Source organism: Mustela nivalis, assembly GCF_964662115.1.
Source record: "Mustela nivalis genome assembly, chromosome: 4".
Classification (NCBI taxonomy): Eukaryota; Metazoa; Chordata; class Mammalia; order Carnivora; family Mustelidae; genus Mustela; species Mustela nivalis.
Genome location: NC_139023.1, coordinates 143,033,417 through 143,048,544, shown reverse-complemented (window position 1 = coordinate 143,048,544; position 15,128 = coordinate 143,033,417). Strand labels below are relative to the sequence as shown.

Genomic DNA, 15,128 nt, shown 5'->3' with positions numbered 1-15,128 from the left:
TATTATCTTGTTCATGTTCAAGGGAAGTTCAAACAAGGGTGTCTCTGTGGTCACGCTGAAGTGTTAAGCTGCCTCAAAAGTTGTTCTTAATCTCATAAAATCCCACTTGATCTGCATCCCTGAACTAAGGTGGTAGTTTCCTCTGCTCATGGGAAATGTCTCAAGATAATCCTGAACTGGCAAGGTGTTTTAAAATACCTAAACCCTCAAAAATTCATGACCTGGAAAATGGTTTTCACTTTCCATGAGACTCAAGAGCAGAGAAGTCGGGGATACAAGCGTGATACAACCCGATTTCAGCTACTCACAAAGAAAATGCTGTGTTTTCCCAAGAAGTAATTCTTTAGGAAGTTGAAGAATTGATGAGAGGGAAAGATAATGATTTATTATCTCCTTATGGGGGGCAGGGGGGTGGGGGTGGGCGGGTCGGTCCTACAGAGTAGAAATTTTTTTTTTACTTAATCCATAGATAATTCCTAGTATGAATTTAAAACTGCCAGTCACAAACCTTGCATTTTTTTAGGATTAATACCACTTTCTTGTTGCTTTGTTACCAACTCAAACTTTAAGCTCTTAACAGAATAGACTTATTAACTGTATCCCAATTTAAAATTCCTTTAAGAGATCTCTTTCCATCAAAAGAAAAAAAAATCTCTCTTGATTCACTAAGTGTTCAAAACATGTAATTTATACCTCTTCCACAAAAAGGGATTTTAGAGTTTCTGCATATCTGCGTATACCCTGTCCCCTGGACATTCTTTGTTTCTATCTTTGCTCACCTCCCTATGGTGTTCCAGGGCTCTGTATCTTAAAGAGAAAAAAAAAAAAAATTGGATGAGTTCACCAGAGTTTTAGCTTTGCTCTTTTAAATGCATGCATAATTCCTCCCCTCTAGAGGAGTTAGTTCTAATGATTTTACTGCCCATTGTGGTACGAGCCAGTTATTATTATTTATTTTTTAGGTTACCATTTCTCTAGGTAGTGCTTATCTCAAATTTGAATTTTTCAAAGTACAATTTCTGTGTAATGCTTTTGTTATTTGAAGAGACAAGAAATTAATTTTTTAGTATCTGAGGAAAAATTCCAAGACGTTTACTATTTTTTTTGACAACTTCCATTTACTTGGTTTCTTTAGTTCTGGAGAGCTAATTATTTACTTGGATGTTTTTCTGTTATTGCCAGTTTCTATGTAACATATTTGTATATTGTTTGAAATGTTTTAAGTATATAAGTACGCTTGTGTAAATGTGATAATTTCTAAAGAAAGGATGCATGCTTAGTATCTTGCATGCTTTCTTCACCTGTCTTGTTTTTTGGTGTGTTTTCACTCCTTGTATTTAAGATTAAAATAAGAAGTGTTTCTTTCCATTCTTTTCCTCTCCCATCTTCTCTCCACACCCCCTTTTCCTCCACCCCATTTTTCTCTCTTCTTCTCTGCCAACCAGAAATCCTAATGACCGTGGACCATACAGAGTCCTCTAAATAGGCCTGTCATCTCCACTCCTCCCGGTCAGGTCATGTTGATGGGTGTTGTTTGTCTTCTCAGTCGTCTTCCATTCTGGGAGCAGAAGGTAGAGGTCTGCTACATTTCCTGGACCAACCTCCTTAAGTTAAAAAAAAACCAAAAACCAAAAAACAACCCAAGTGAACAATTGTCTTCATTCCCTTTCCAGGTGTTTTTCTTTCCTTCCCCTTTTGCCCTAACAGAGGGCATGCACAGACATAGTTTTGTAAAAGTTGTTTGTTTAAATAGAAGCTTGGAGCACTTGGGGAGGGAAGGGAGAAATATCAGATGAGGTGTCTTTGGGTGAGTCATGGATTTTTAGTAAATGGGGTGAGAATATAACAGATTAATTACAATAGCTATTGGTAGGTATGAACTGAGATGGGTTAGAACTGTCAGTATTCTTCCCACCTCCCCACTGAACGATGAAAACATCAGAGCAGGGTGGGGAAATGGTGAGAAAAATATGGTAGCTTACGTGTGCTGGTGAATTTGGTGGTTATTTCTAAATTTAACTTGCAAAACAGGCTGGATGATTTTATCTTTAGACACAGAAGCATAGAAAACAAGAAATAAAACTAATTTAGAAGTTTTACTGTATAAAATATTACCTTGTTTATTTGTAGGACAACTTTTTTATATAGATTGGAGGAAAAAAAGTAATGTAGGTGAAAAAAATTCTGATTTTGATTATAAAGAATGTCCTCAAAATTCATTCAATCAGCGTGCTCCATCAAGTACTTTAAAGTGGGGCCCAAGTCAATATTCAGAAGGGTGTCAGCACTTTGTATTTAGGTGGGGCCAAAAATTTCCAGTTTCAAAAAAAAGAACACTGGTTACATAATTATGAAACATTAGCCCAAATAAAAAGTCAACTATTTGTATCTGTGCTTGTTAGAGTTTTAACTAATCCCTAAGGGTGTTGTCCCTTGGTCAGAAAGGAAGCAAAATTCCTTCCTTGTTTAAAGTAGAACATATATTCTGATATGAACACTCAGGTGCATTTGTAAGTTTGAATCCCAAATAAGTTATTAGCAAATGTACCTGGTCCCAGTGCCTCCACTGATTGTAAAGAACTGCTAGGGATGATTGAGTTATTTGAAAACAGTGAAAATTTAATAGAGGATTAGTACCATGGGCACTGTGTAGTCATTAGCTTCTGATATGACAGCTACTTCTTATCCTGTGAATTCAAAGGATGGCTTGTTTTTCCATAGAAAGAATATTATCCTCAAAATATAGACTGATTATTTGATAGAAAGATGAAAATAAAAGATTTCCTTTAGAAGCCTCCTGATTTTAAAATGCTGATTTTCCAGTAGCAAGTTGATTGAAAATGTTATCTGACTTGTATGTTAAAATGAGATTTAAATAATTGATTTAATGAGAGAGAGAATATTCAGTTACTGAAGTAATTGGTTGGCAAAGCCTTTAGAACAGAATTATTTAGTCCTAGTTATAAAGGATTGCACCTTTAATCAGGGTGCTTAATTTGATTTCTTGAATGTATCTGCGGCTTGTCTGACAAGCTCAGTAACAAATGAGTTCTGAATTGTAGGAACTGATCAAAATGTAATCAGTGTCAATTGCCATTGTTGTAGTTTATTGCACGTTGCTGTCAGTCGCTGTAATCAAGAACTGTTGAAGTGCTTTAAAAAGTCTCCAGACTTTGGAGTAAATGACTTCCTATGTACGATGTTATGGCTGTAGAAGAATCATCACTTCCGGTTTTACTTTGTTTTCAGAAAGTTTGAGAATAACATTGAGTCGCCTTCTATCCTTCCTCCTGCCCAAGCCCAAGCTTTATCAGTGACGTGTCTGCCTGAACGCAGGGGTCCCATTCTGACAGGCTTTTCTTTTCAGTGCCTTTCAGGAGGAAATAACTAACAGGACGTTTCCTCCCCCATATAGACAAATACAGTGTAAGGACGGGAAAAAAGGAGCCTGAAACAACTCGTTTTCTTAGGTCTTAGTTAAAACCTCATTCCAGAGCGAGGGAGAAATAAAATCTCTTCCAGGAATGTCTGATTTTATTCCTTTGGATGATAGGAGTGTAGAAAACCAGGCAAGTTCTGTTGATTGTTTAATATCACTCATCATAACCCATTTGCTGCCCCCTCCCTTTGAGTCGAAACCACCTCTGAACGCTTATACTTCTAGTGACTCAGCTGTGGTAATTGCCTACTCATTTAAACAATTTATGGGAGTCTGTACACATTCCTGATGTGCTTTGCCGCTCTTCAGAGTTCTGTGAGAGCGTTTACTTGATTTCTATGGTGCAGACAAAAACCTGAAATTCAGACAGGTTTGAAACTGACTTGGTTTGGGTGATGTAGAGAGCTACTCGGGGTGGTGACGGGATTTAAGCCCGGGTTTGTGATAACATGCCACCGCACCCCACCCCCGCCATGCCAAGCCAACAGCCGGGTGCAGTAGTCCAGCCTTAGAAGGATTAAAGGTATTACCCTATCCAGAGTACTGGCCTTTCCCTTTTGCACCATTCTTTCCTTTTATTTCAACTACGGCTAACTTTCTCCTTTTCAGACTTTATTACCTCCCTACCCCTCCCATTTGTTTGTTTGTTTGTTTAAGCCCCACATCTTTTTCTATCTACTTTTTTTAGCTATCTGAAAGGGCATTTGGAAGAAGCACATCATTAACACTTTTAGGACAAAGAAAACGGGTTTCATTCAGAATGAATGTCAGAAGTTTTGCATAGAGGCTTCTGATAAGTGTTTCTTAGATGAGCGTATTAACTGTGATGTTCATGGGAAAGTTGAGTTTTACTGGGCGTATCATTGTGTTGTTATTTTGGTGGCTCATGCGCTAATCTTCAGAAAGGTACTAATGTTGAGTCCAGAGCTTAGAAGCATGGGACCAAACTTACTGTCCTTTTCTTCCCCCTGACGTGTTGCCATTTTGCTGTTAACAGTGCTGTTTCCCTTGTCATAACACGTGTGATGACCGTAATGCCACCCGAGACACAGTAAAATATGTAGACACTGCCAATGCCACACAGTCGAAGCCACGGCTGCTGAGTATTGTCTTCAATAATAGGAATAAGTGTCCACATCACGGTCATCATGGCTGTGTGTGCTTTGAGTTGGGGATCCTGAAATGCCCCACTCTTCCAGGCCTCCCCTTCTCTCCGCTCCACCTTGTCCTGATCCTTTGATCTCCACGACAGATCTTCTGAAGTTGCTTAGGAATGTCTAATAATAAGATTTTTAAAAAAAATTTATTTATTTGTCAGAGAGAGAGAGAGGGAAAGAGAGCGAGCACAGGCAGGGAGAGAGGCAGGCAGAGGCCGAGGGAGAAGCAGGCTCCCCGCGGAGCAGTGAGCCCGATGCGGGACTCGATCCCAGGATGCCGGGATCACGACCCGAGCCGAAGGCAGCTGCTCAACCAACTGAGCCACCGAATAATAGAACACAGCTTAACCCAGAAAAAAACTGTGTGTGTTTTCATAAGAAATCCCAGAATTAATTATTTGTGGTTTGGCCATTTAAAAGTGGAAGCTTTGTGAGCCATTCGGGGGCGGGGGGGTGTCGAATGTTCTGGTTTCTAATTATTGGTTTTTTGTTTGTTTGTTTGTTTGTTTGTTTTGCTTGCTTGTTCACTAGACGTAAAAACATGCAATGAGGTGGACCTGGAGAATTCCATAGATTGGGAAGTGAAGACAATAACAAGTGCCCTAAAACAGTACTTGAGGTAAGCTCCTCTCAGTGACAGAAGGGAAGCGTGTGCTCCTGGGCATCTAACACACGGCAGATGCAGACTCTGCCTGGAGAGATCAGTCATTGAGTTAAACCTTAGGAGAAAGGGGGACATTTATGTGGGATCTGTGTCTTTAAAAGTGTGCCAAGTAGTAGCTGCACGTCAGTTGTTAGGTAAGTTGCAACACAATTGGAATAGACTTGATTTTTGAAATGATGTCTACGGTAGACATGAGTTTTAGGAGATAAGTGTTAGGAAACAGTGAGGAAGAAGGCTATTTCCTGAATTCGTTTAATCTTTTAGGCAAAATTGAATATTTTTGTTCGTTTAAATTTAAATCATTGAACTTAGAGGCTTCTAACGATAACACGTAAATATAAAGTTATTCAAAAAGAAGTTCGCTTGAGATGTTAAGCTCAAGTCTTATATTTATTATGGAAGATATTTAGGACAGGGTTAGACAAGGGTTCAGCATCTCTATAGGTCATTACCCTTTGTATAAAAAAGAAAGGAATGTAATGATAAAAAGCTTGAGATTAGATGAAGAACAATACCACAAGGGGGGAATAAAGAAGTGAGTAAAAGAATGGAAAAAAGAACATGACTGTAATTCCTGTGCTGTGGTGCTCGGGGGGCCTTTGATCTTTGTGTGGCAGACCCGTGGCAGTGCTTCCTCAGGACTGACTCTTGGTCACCAGCACATAGGATTGTGTTTCAGGTATCTCTTATTTGGGTTTGAATGAGCACATGAAATGAACTGCTATTCCCTATTTCATATTTTACGCAATCCTTCCATTTGAAAAATTCCAAGTTGGTAACCCACGGAGGTTAGTATACTGAATCCCCATGGCCCCATTACCCTGCATCTATAGTTATCAACGTCCTACCCCTCTTGTTTCTTCAATCTCCCTACCTGCTACTTCTTTTGGATACTTTTTGAAGGATTTTCTAAAACGTCATATTGCTGCCCCCATAGATTTGTAAGTATATGCCTACAAAAAGCTAAGGACTTAAAAAAGACAATATAAAAGATAAAAAGAATGCCATGATCATACCCAACAGAATTAATATTATCCAGTACAGAGTCCATGTTTGATTTTTTTACTGATTTTGTTTTTCAAAAGGTCTTTTCATATTTACTTAAATTCCTACAGGGTTTGAATAATGTCAACACATTTCATTTGATTGATATGTTTTAAGTCACTTTTAATCTGCACAGTCACCTGCCTCTGCACAGCTTTCTTCTCCCTCAGCATTGTTGTATGTTTCTTTATAAACCTGGCTCCTTTTTCTTTTTTTTATTCTTATTTTCTTAACGATTTGTTTATTTTAGAGAGGGGGCGAGGGGCGGGGCAGAAGGAAAGGGAGAGAGAGAGTCTTAAGCAGACACCGCATTGAGAACGGAACCCAGTGTAGCGCTTGGTCTCACAACCTCGAGATCCTGACCTGAGCTGAAACCAAGAGTCCGATGTTCAACTGACTGTGTCCTCCAGGTCCCAACCTGGGTCATTTTTTAAGTAGAAATGGCAGATTGTGTCCTGGTGTCATTTAATGTGTTTCTCTAGCTGTCAGATTTCTTGTAAACAGTTAAATCTATAGAATCCATTAGATTCAGAGAATGTTTTTAAGATATTGATTTATTCCAAGATACATCGTAGTGGTAACATATTAGAAAGCCTGTTACCTGGTTGTCCCACTTTTTTGCCCCCCCCTCTTGATTGATTTATTTTAGAGAGGGAGAGAGCCTGAAAGAGTGCTAGTGTGGGGAGGGGCAAAGAGAGAATCTCAAGCAGACTCCCCACTGAACATGGAGCCCAACATGGGGCTTAATCTCACAATCCTGAGATCATGACGTGAACTAAAATCAAGAGTCGGACACCCCAACCAACTGAGCCACCCCCAGTGTCCCTGGTTGTTCCACTTTTTAATGAGATTTAAATTTATCAATGGATAGATGTGTATTACCTATTTTTGAGTATTTTATTTAAATAAGTTATTTTTAACCACTGCTTAAAATTTTTTTTCTTAAACTGTGAAGTACATTATTATTGTCCCTATTTAAGCATTAAAATTAATGCTTAATCTATGTGTTAATGTCTCCCTATCTGCCACTGATAGTGAATAGCTCGTTTGGATGAGAATTATGACAAAATGAATCTTCTTAGCTCCCACTTGGGTATTAGAATGTAAGCTTCCTGAGGACAGGCATCTTATGTGTCTTGTTCATTGTACTATCTCCAGCATCTAGAGCTGTACCTGTCACAGGATATGAGGCTTCTTGACTGGGGAGATTTTGCTTCCCCTAGGAGATAGCAATGTCTGGAAATATTGTTGGTTGCCATGATTGCTGGAAAGGGGGTGCTACTGGCCTGCAGTAGCGAGGAGGCCAGTGATGGGCTTCTAAACATCCTACAGTGTGGGAAGCAACCTATCATTGTCTCTAAAGGTACAGAATGTTAGTAGTGCTGAGATTGAGAAAGCCTGTAAGAGATGAAGGAAAGGATGGGAGATGGATATAAAAATACAGTGAGCTGCACATGTTACTTGACGAGCAAAGGGTGCTGGCACTCCAGGAGGTAGCTTTAAACACGTTTTATTCTTTAGTAAATTCATGGCTAAAACACTTAAAGGGATTGACCAAGGGGACTCAGTTATTGGTGGGAAACTAAAGGCAAAAATCCAGTTGTTTTATAATAAATTGTATGAGTGTTTTTTTCTTTTTCTTTTTCTTTGTTTCTTTCTCTTTCTTTTATTTTTTACCCTGTTCCACATGGTTCTTTTTTCCTGGTGGGGTAAGTAGTTTAATAAACTTAGAGGATCTTTTTATTGAGCACCGCACATAAAATTTCTTTTTGGTTCTTGATGCTTTCTGAAGCTAGTCCCTTACTGTTCCTGGTCTTATGTTGCTTTTTCTGCCTTTTTCTCTCGTTACATTGCTTTATCCTTCTGAATTCTGCTTTGAAGCAAACATTGCCTACAGAACAACATTATGAGATGCTATTATTATATAACTTGCCTCCTAACAATATACACAGTCTGCCTGAATGTGATAAAGTGATTATCATAAAATGGCAGATGCCTTGGGAGATTTTGAAAGTTAGGTTGCTGTTCTTTCCCCTTGTTATTTTTAGCAACTAAAAATGCAGTAATTAGGATTTAAGTAATACTTTCTCTGGTGATGCACCAAAGGGGAGAAGATGGAGATTTTATTTTGGCTATCTGGTCTGGCCTGCGCCCGTGCATTTCTTTCAGCACAGGAGGTAATATGGTGTGATGGTCAAGAGCATGGTGGGAGCCAGCCTGTGTGGTTTGGAATCCCAGCTTTGTCACCTCAGGTACCCTAGCACAAAGTTGAATATAGCTTTTCTCACCAAAAAAAGCTGTTGCTCTTGAATTCTTGTCACTGCAAATAACCCAGCCATCTTATTGGTTGGAAGACTGGAGATGTTAGAAGGGAAGTAGCCAAACCCCTAAAACGCTAAGAGAAGGATAAAGATGTGCAGCAGATACAGGTTTGGCATCTTCGTATTTCTTCTACTGACCTGAGACAGAAATTCCTTAGTTTCCTGTGTTTTAGAGGGCTGGGTCCCAGCTCCGTGATGGATGACCTGCCTGTTCAGACCGTAATTTTGATTTCCAGCAATGTGCGCATCCCAACGGTTTCCCATTGTGAGGGGACAAATGAGCGGTTTTGTGAGGTTTTTCGTGAACTGATTTGACCTAGAAGAAACTTTTAAAGCCTGGAAATTGGAGTGGAACTTTTCGGGAAGAAAGTGCCAGCTTAGATAAATATTATGATTTATATTCATAGACAGATCCCAAAGGGTGGCAAAGGGAGGTAGCTTTAAACCTGTTGGATGGCAAGTTGAGAGATACAGTGATTCGGTTTGGTACATTTTGTATGGAGAATTTGTCATGTTTATTACTGCCTCCGTACCATCAACAATATTTAATACTTGCTATTTATGCTGTATTGACTAGCAGACATAGGACAATGGTAGAACTAGCTCATAGAAGGTATTTCGATGCAAATTCATTTTTATTGGAAAAGAAGTTCTCCCTCTGGCTTTTCTAAGTGTTCTCCCCCTCCCCCCACCCCCCATTTTCTTTTCAGGACTATTTAGCTGGCCTTCTATGCCAAGTCATCATTTTCCTTCCTTGCCATTTTTCACATATTTTGAAACAAAACCTGAAGATTTACTTCTTTTTATTTAGGCTATGGTTTAATTGATTTTATTTTTCTCCTTTAAATGAGAGTGTAGGAGATGAAGGGGAGGGAGAGAGGAAATAAGAAAGAGCTTTTCTTCACTAGGGCTTTAAGTTTTAATTGATGTGCCTGTTGTCAGTGTGTGTTTATGTGTGCGCGTGCGTGCATGTGCATATGCAGTGGTATCCTAAGTTGTATGTAGGGAATATGACCTGTAGATAAATATATATATATATATATATATATATATATATATATTTTTTTTTTTTTTTTTTCCCAACAAAAATTAGAAGGATTTTTAATTTCCAAGTCCTCTGGAATGCAAAATTAATGCAACATAAATGGAAAGATCTAATTAATAAATTTAACAAGTCAAAATAATTTTGTTACATAAATTAACCCATTTATTATAGGCTAGCAATGTTTCAAACGGTGGCACTTCTACTGCTCTTTCAACTCCTTCAGTCTTCTGATGGCAGACTTTACTGTGATGGCAGAAGTGATGTTGTAGGTCCAGGCTCCACCAGCGACGGTTTTCATGCAGGAGCCACAATGCCAGATCCCCACAGCTCGTGTTTTCATCTTGGTTTTGCCGCAGAAGGAGCAAGTGTACTTGGCATGCTGGCTTATCTCAATCTTCTTCACCATCTTCCTGAGGGAAGCACCATAACGGGTCCCCTATTTGCCCACAATTCTGACATTCTTGGTGTGTTTAGCCATGTCGCCCTAAACTAGGTCTGAGCCCAGAGAGTGTAAATATATTTTTACATCTGTTTTGTTTTTTAAGCAGCTTTACTGAAGTGAATTTGACCTGGGTAAACAGTGTATTTTATAGTGTACATCCTTGGTGAGTTTGACACATGCACACACCTGTTAAGCAGACACTGTAATCAAGATAGTGACCCTCACCACTACCCCCCAAAGTTGCCTCCTTCCCCCGAGGAATCCCTCGCTCCCACCCTTCCCTTGTTCCTCCCTCATTCCTAGGCAACAACTGGCCTGTTTTCTGTCACTGTACATTAATTTGCATTCCTTAAAATTTCATATAAATGGAATAAAAATATATCTTCTTTAAAAAAAAAATCTGGGTTCTTTCATTTAGCATTATTAGAGGGTTCATTTATGCTGTAGCATGTGCCAGTAGTTTATTCCTTCCTGTTGCTAACCAGTGTTCCATTGTAGGGATACATCACAGATTTTTTTTTTTTTTAAGATTTATTTATTGGAGAGAGAGAGAGAGAGAGAGGACACATGAGTGGGGCAGAGGAGCAGAGGGAGAGCGGGGGAGAGACTCAAGCGGACTCCCCACCGATCATGGAGCCCGATATGGAGCTCCCTGTCAGGACCCTGAGATCATGACCTGAGCTGAAATCAAGAGTCGACTTGAGCCCACTGAGCCACCCAGGTGCCCCTCTGCCACAGATTTTTTAAAAAATCCATCCAATCTGGGAGGAAAAATAAAGCTCTGAAAAAAAAAACCAAAAAACAAAACAAAACAAAACAAAAAAATCCATCCATCTCTTGAGGGATCTTTGGGTTGTTTGTAGCTTCTGGCTATTACAAATAAAGCTGCCAAAATCCTTTCTGTACACATCTTTGAGTAAGGCTTATATTTCTCTTGGGTCAAGCCTAGGAGTGAAATATCTGTCTACTTCTATATTGGTTGTATGTTTAACATTTTGGGAAACTGACAAACTTTTTTTTTTTTTCCCAAAATGGTTATATTTTTTTGCATTCTCACCCTTAATGTGCAGGAGTTCCATTTCCTCTGCATCATTGTCAACTCTTGATATGGTCCATTTTCTTCGTTTTAGCCATTCTTTTTTTTTTTTTTTTTTTTAAGATTTTTTATTTATTTATCAGAGGGAGAGAGGGAGAGAAAGCAAGCAGAGGCAGACAGAATGGCAGGCAGAGGCAGAGGGAGAAGCAGGCTCCCTGCTGAGCAAGGAGCCCGATGTGGGACTCGATCCCAGGATGGTGGGATCATGACCTGAGCCGAAGGCAGCTGCTTAACCAACTGAGCCACCCAGGCGTCTCTCGTTTTAGCCATTCTAAAGGTGTACAGTGGTATCTCGTGCTGTGAATTTTCACTTCCACAATGACCGAAAATCTTAAACTTTTCTATGTGCGTATATGCTATCTCTGCATCTTGGGTGAAAAGTTTGTATTCTTTCATGCAATTAAAGAAACTTGTTGCCTTATTATATTTTGGTAATTTTTAACCTTATTTTGGATACAAGTTTTTCCTCAGCTGTGTGCTTTGCAAATGTTTTCTTCAGTCTGTGACTTGTCTTTTCCTTCTCTCAATAGTGTCTTTCAAAGAGCATCAGTTTTGATGAAGTTCCAGTTTATCAGTTTTTCTTTTTTTGAATTGTCTGTTTGGTGATGTATCAAGATGTCTTTGCCTAATCCAAAGGCACAAAGGTTTTCTTTTATATTTTCTTCTAGAAGTTTTATAGTTTTAGGTTATACTCTTAGATCTATGATCTGTTTTGAGTTCATTTTTATTTAAGATATGAGATACAGATCCAAGTTTGCTTTTGAATATGAGTGCCCAATTATTCTAATACCATTTATAGGAAGAGCTGTCTCTTTTCTCCTGAACTCTCTATTGAGATGAGCATACAGTTTTTCTATTTCAGTTTGCTACTGTGGCGAATTGCATTCATTTTTTTTTTTAAAGATTTTATTTATTTGTCAGAGAGAGCGAGCGAGAGCGAGCACAGGCAGACAGAGTGGAAGGCAGAGTCAGACGGAGAAGCAGGCTCCCTGCGGAGCAAGGAGCCCGATGTGGGACTCGATCCCAGGACGCTGGGATCATGACCCGAGCCGAGCATTCATTTTGTTTAAATATTAAGACAGTACCACATTTGTATGATAAACCCAACTTGGTCATGATGTATTATCCTTTTATTTATCTTGTTTAATTTGAATCTTGTTGATTTTATTTGCCTTTGCTTATTCAGGGTTTAATTTCCTCTTTTTTTTTTTTTTTTTTCCTGACTCCTCAAGATTGAAAGTGAAGTCATTGGTTTAAGACCTGTCCCCTTATATAGGTGTTGATTGATACAAATTCACCCCTCAATACTGCTTTACTAATAGTATCCCTTAAATTCTGATATGTTGTGTTTTCATTTCCATTTTGTTCAAAATACTTTCTAGTTTCTCTTTCTTTGGGGTTTCCCAGATCTCTTTCTGTTACGAATTTTTATTTTTTATTATTTTTTTTTTTTAAAGATTTATTTATTTGACAGAGAGAAATCACAAGTAGACAGAGAGGCAGCCAGAGAGAGAGAGAGAGGGAAGCAAGCTCCCCGCTGAGCAGAGAGCCCGATGCGGGACCCGATCCCAGGACCCTGAGATCATGACCTGAGCCGAAGGCAGCGGCTTAATCCACTGAACCACCCAGGCGCCCCCTGTTACGAATTTTTAATTCAATTTTTATTGTGATCAGTGAAATAGCTGGTATAAATTAAACCCTTTTAAATTGATTGAGATTTGTTTGACAGCCTGAAATATGGTTTATCTTGATAAATGTTCCATGAATACTGGGAAAGAATGTCTTTTCTGCTCCTTTTGGATGGAGTATAATTTAGATGAGAGACATATCAGTTAGGTAAAATTGGTCGATAGTTTTATTCAAATCTTCTGTATCCTGATTTCTTTGTCTACTTGTTATATCAGTTATTTAAATGGAGAAGTATTTAAATCTCCAGCCATAGGTGTGGATTTGCCTGTTTCTTCTTAAAGTTCCATCAGTATTCGCTTTGTGTATTTTGAAACTCTTGTTATTATGAGACACATTAACACAATTATTATGCCTTGATTTTTTTTTTTTTTTAATTTGACAGAGATCACAAGTAGTCAGAGAGGCAGACAGAGACAGAGGGAGGGGGAAGCAGGCATCCCACTGAGCAGAGAGCCTGATGCAGGGCTTGATCCTTGATCTGAGCCGAAGGCAGAGGTTTTAACTCAATGAGCCACCCTGGCGCCCCTGTCTTGTTGATTAATTGTCCTCCTTAGTAATACAAAATGAACTCCTTTATCCCTGCTTTTTTTTTTTGGCTTTTGTATATGTCTTAAATTTTTGTGTGTCTATGTCTTTGATTTTTCTTTTTTCTTAAGCATTTGGAGAGGGATTTCTGGGTTACACGATTTAAATCTCTTAAAGATTTTTAATATCTTGCCAGATTGCCCTCCAGGAAGACTGTGCAGATTGATACTTGTCTAAGTGTTCTTTAAGTGTTTTTACAGAGTTCAGAGATCTGGATTTTTATAATTTAAGATATGTATACAGATTGACTGAACTGCAGCATTCTGTTGACCACAGGACAAAATACACTACCATTTGTGTTATCTGGTTGGTAGAAGGTTAAAATTATATGGGCATTTTTCACATTGTTACATATTTCATATCTTTTATTTTGTACACATAGGTCAAAAATGGACATCATATTTCTGTAATAGAGATTTGTAAGAGGAGAGGATATGATCTTTGTTTAAAGTTTTTAATGTTTTCTTTTTTTAGTATTTTTTTATTTTTTAATAAATATAATATATTATTAGCCCCAGGGGTACAGGTCTGTGAATCGCCAGGTTTACACACTTCACAGCACTCACTGTAGCACATACCCTCCCCAATGTCCATAACCCCACCACCCTCTCCCAACCCCCCTCCTCCCAGCAACCCTCAGTTTGTTTTGTGAGATTAAGAGTCACTTATGGTTTGTCTCCCTCCAGATCCCATCCTGTTTCATTTATTCTTCTCCTACCCCCCAAATCCCCCACGTTGCATCTCCACTTCCTCATATCAGGGAGATCATATGATAGTTGTCTTTCTCTGAAAGCTTTTAATGTTTTCTTAATAGCATCATCTTCAGTTAATATCCTAGAGATGATTTTCAAAACTATATGCTTATATTTGGTTGGACAGAATGTTTGACTTTAAATAAGTTGTATGTGGAAAGAAGTTTTATATATAATTTCAGTTGTTTGTAAAGGTATTTTCCAAGATTAAATATGAAATATTATGTGATTTAATCTGATAAGGATTTGTGGCTGTTAAACTTTGTTAGTGCCTGGTACAGATGATAAATAATCCATTTGATTTATGTATCTATTTGATATGTAAAAAATTTCTTAGGGAAAGTTCTACACATTAACTGAGAAATGCACATGACATTTATAACCTTTTATAAAAAATGGACACAAAGAGCAATGACCTGTTTGTATGTGTTTGGTAATTCTGGGCTGTCCTTTCATACAGGAGTCTTCCAGAGCCTCTTATGACCTATGAGTTACATGGAGATTTCATCGTTCCAGCCAGTAAGTATTATGTAGAGGTGTAGTGGTTGACAGTGTGTCTAAGTTTCCACGTGAAGAATCTCACTTAATGTTCTTGTAATCTGTATTAAAAATAGAAATCACGTTAGAAGATGTTTGATCTCTTTCATCTTTTAGAGGGTGAAAAAGCAGGACTATTGATTCATTCATTCATTCATTCATTCACATTTATTTATTGTCTACTATGGCTAATCACTGGTAGATACTGGGTATGTGGGATTTCTGCCCCCAGGGGTCCGTTCTCCAGCAAGTATTGGGGCGCACACACCTCCCATTAACCCATAAAATCTAGAATCATGACATGAGCAAAATGCTTTGGGAACACAGAAGTATTTAACTTGCAGAAGGTTGGGGAAG

At 38.5% G+C, this 15,128-nt stretch overlaps 1 protein-coding gene and 1 pseudogene across 2 annotated transcripts in view; one reads left to right on the top strand and one right to left on the bottom strand.

Annotated features, from left to right (window-relative positions):
* The window catches only part of ARHGAP10 (Rho GTPase activating protein 10), a 321,844-nt gene that overhangs the window by 189,746 nt on the left and 116,970 nt on the right, over positions 1-15,128 (top strand). Inside the window, exons 15-16 of the mRNA XM_082728962.1 lie at positions 5,128-5,215; positions 14,695-14,753. Of these exons, the coding sequence (XP_082585088.1) occupies positions 5,128-5,215; positions 14,695-14,753 (147 nt within the window). The remainder of the gene's footprint in view (positions 1-5,127; positions 5,216-14,694; positions 14,754-15,128) is intronic.
* LOC309863772 (large ribosomal subunit protein eL43 pseudogene) lies at positions 9,792-10,148 on the bottom strand (annotated as a pseudogene). The gene has a single exon. The product of its transcript is annotated as a large ribosomal subunit protein eL43 pseudogene (transcript).